Here is a 1,416-nt window from a genome sequence, read left to right as displayed (position 1 = left end):
CCCACGAGGAGGGAGGACGGCCGCTGGATCTCAGAACAGCGCACACTCGGACCGTATGACAGGACTGGGCGCCGGCTTTGCGCCCATATCGCTGCGCGACTTTAGCAAGGCGTCGAAGAAGAACCCATACCCGCCGAGTCACTACTGGACGGCCATGGCCAAGATAGTCAACTCACCTCCGGCCCTCATCTCGAACACGCAATACACGGTGCTCAAGGCCATGATTGACGGGCACGAGACGCGTTTTCTGCAATTTTACGGCAACGCGGCCATCGAGGCCCTGCGTACGGCTCTGGTCGAGTTTCCCAAGAAGGCACCCGCCACGAGCCACACGGCGCAGGCGCTGCAAGTCTTGGGACAGGTCCTGCAGCGGGATTCGGGTCTGGCTCTGGCCTGAGTGAATCAGTGAAATCTCGGGGTTGGGCTCTCGAGAAGGTCGGCTTGGTGGTGTGACCAGACGGGCCGCGCAGATACGACTGCATGGGATCAATCGCCTGGCTAGCAGCCAGAGGGACAGAGTTGACTCGGCTTGCGACAAATTTCTTTTCGGCCGCGGCCGGTGTATGACTGGCGTTTGGGATGCATGGCATTCATGTATGGGTTTCGGGGCATGGCCTCGAGAGGCGGACCACAGTGCGTCGCCTCGATGCTTGATAGTTGGGTAGACGGCGTCTGCAAAGATAGAGCATCGGAATGAGCAAGATCAGTCGGTTGCGCAAGTCATGTTCCAAGACGTGCGTTCCGAGTACCAGTTTTGAAAGGGGTCAATTGGTGTCAAACAAATGGCACCGAAAGGCTTGACGCTGAAGGCTTGACGCTTCTGGCATCAACACTATAAAATACAAAACTCCATCCCGTATAGTGACAAAATGGCAGCCCCGAGCACGCATGCCATACCCAAAAATAAATTAAAAAAAGAATCGCTGTCTCATGACCAATGCACCAAGATACCCGCAGTTTCTCACCCCTTTCTCGCCCACGAGGGTTTTCCCTGTCCTCGGCCAGCCCACGCCAGCCAACTTACAAGATCAGCAGCAGCACGAGCAAGATGCACAGCACGAGGATGAGCACGCCAATGCAGCAGCTGCTCAGGCGGTCCTCGTTCCTGCGCACGACGTACTGCAGCTTGGCGACGCCCGTCTGCAGGCGGCCGCCGACGCGGTCGGCGACCGTGTCGACGACCTCGAGCATCTCGCGCTGCTCCTCGAGGCTCGCGGCCCATGTCGTCGGCTGGCGGCCGCAGGTTGCCGACCGTCTGGAAGACGCCGTCGAGGTGCGTGTCCGGCTGGCGCATCATCTCCTGCTGCTGCTGCTGCTCGAATTCGGCGTAGGCGTCGTCGTCGTCGTCGCCAAGTTTGAAGGGTTGGGGGTCGGGGAGGGCCCCCCCCCCGCCGCCCGGGGGAAGGCCCCTCGCGG

General features: G+C 60.2%; 1 protein-coding gene across 1 annotated transcript; it reads left to right on the top strand.

The window, feature by feature from the left end:
* Positions 1-55: 55 nt before the first annotated feature.
* Positions 56-397, top strand: VDBG_04126 (predicted protein; the record flags this gene model as incomplete). Its single annotated transcript, XM_003006127.1, has 1 exon — positions 56-397. The coding sequence occupies one exon, from the start codon at positions 56-58 to the stop codon at positions 395-397; it is 342 nt and encodes a 113-aa protein (XP_003006173.1).
* Positions 398-1,416: the final 1,019 nt, after the last annotated feature.

The sequence above is a fragment of the Verticillium alfalfae genome, genomic scaffold (assembly GCF_000150825.1).
Source record: "Verticillium alfalfae VaMs.102 supercont1.4 genomic scaffold, whole genome shotgun sequence".
NCBI lineage: Eukaryota > Fungi > Ascomycota > Sordariomycetes > Glomerellales > Plectosphaerellaceae > Verticillium > Verticillium alfalfae.
This window is presented reverse-complemented; position numbering and strand designations above follow the sequence as displayed.